Source organism: Malurus melanocephalus, unplaced genomic scaffold (assembly GCF_030028575.1).
Source record: "Malurus melanocephalus ecotype Western Australia unplaced genomic scaffold, MMel_1.1 scaffold_1927, whole genome shotgun sequence".
NCBI classification, from domain to species: Eukaryota; Metazoa; Chordata; class Aves; order Passeriformes; family Maluridae; genus Malurus; species Malurus melanocephalus.
Genome location: NW_026625159.1, coordinates 14,761 through 15,963, shown reverse-complemented (window position 1 = coordinate 15,963; position 1,203 = coordinate 14,761). Strand labels below are relative to the sequence as shown.

At 57.9% G+C, this 1,203-nt stretch overlaps 1 protein-coding gene across 1 annotated transcript in view; it reads right to left on the bottom strand.

Annotated features, from left to right (window-relative positions):
* The window catches only part of LOC130587464 (zinc finger protein 3-like), a 1,057-nt gene extending 557 nt beyond the window's left edge, over window positions 1-500 (bottom strand). Inside the window, exon 1 of the mRNA XM_057388438.1 lies at window positions 15-500. Within this exon, the coding sequence (XP_057244421.1) occupies window positions 15-500 (486 nt within the window). The remainder of the gene's footprint in view (window positions 1-14) is intronic.
* Between the last annotated feature and the right edge of the window lie 703 nt (window positions 501-1,203).

The window sequence follows — 1,203 nt, the reverse complement described above, 5'->3', positions numbered from 1 at the left end:
TAGGGCCTCTCCCCAGTGTGGATGTGCTGGTGGCTCCTCAGGCTGTAGYTGTCTCTGAAGSYCTTCCCACATTCCCCACACTCGTAGGGCCTCTCCCCTGTGTGGATGCGCTGGTGGCGGATCAGTTCAGAGCTGCAGCTGCAGCCCTTCCCACATTCCCCACACTCGTAGGGCCATTCCCCAGTGTGGATCAGGCAGTGACGGATCAGGTCATTGCTCTTCCTGAAGCTCTTCCCACACTCCAAGCACTTGTAGGGCTTCTCCCCAGCGTGAAGCTGCTCATGAACCCCCAGCTCCAAGCCCCGGCTGAAGCTCTGAGTGCCTTCCTGGCACCGGGTGGGTCTTTTCCCCTCTGAGCACCCTGGGCTGGGTTTGGAGCCCCTCCTTGCACGAGATCTCCGGGGCTTTTCCTTCTCATTGGATTCCTGTGCTGTGGACCWGCTCAAAACAGCCTCTTCCACAAGGTTCTGTCGGAGGGAATTCTCCTCCCTGCTCTCCATCCTCAGCTCATTGCCTGGGGGAAGGAAGGACAAGGAGAGGATGAGATTTGCCTCCGTGCCAGAGGGAAGGGGAAGGAGATCCCCCMAATYCATCCCCGGCAGGACGGTGTTGGCAGCGGGGTTGTYYTGCAGCCGGGGACAATGCTRGGCTGGGAGATGGAGCAGAAGAGAGAGGGAGAAAGGAGAAGTGACGTATTCCTTACCTGCCTGGGGGTCCTGGGGCATCCTCCTCCTCCTCACAGCCTTCTCCATCCAGCCAAGGTTGGGGAATGGGAAATCCTGCTTGGGATGAGGCACATTGAGTTTGAAGGTCCCTCTGCCAAAGTCCATCTCTAGAAGTTACCAGRCATCTGGGGTACATAAAAACCTTCACAACATCAACATGCAGCCCAAAAAAAGACCTCCAGGAGTTCCCTGTCTCTGCTCACTTCCCTTTGGGGTTTGGGGGTTCCCCCCTGTCCTGGCTTCTGGGGGTCACACTTGTATTGGGGGTTCCCCTCTCTCCTTGGTCCCCMAGCTCCCCAGGCTGCTGAGAGTCCCAGGAACCTGAAAAGTTCCCCCTCTTCAGTCTCCCCTACYTGGGAGTGCTGAGGATTTTTGGAGTCCAAGGGGTCCTTCTCCCCTTATTCTCTGTTTTGGGGCACAGAGGGTCCAAGGAGTCCCCCCTCCCCCTCTCCAGGCTGCTGAGGGTCCCACAAATTGC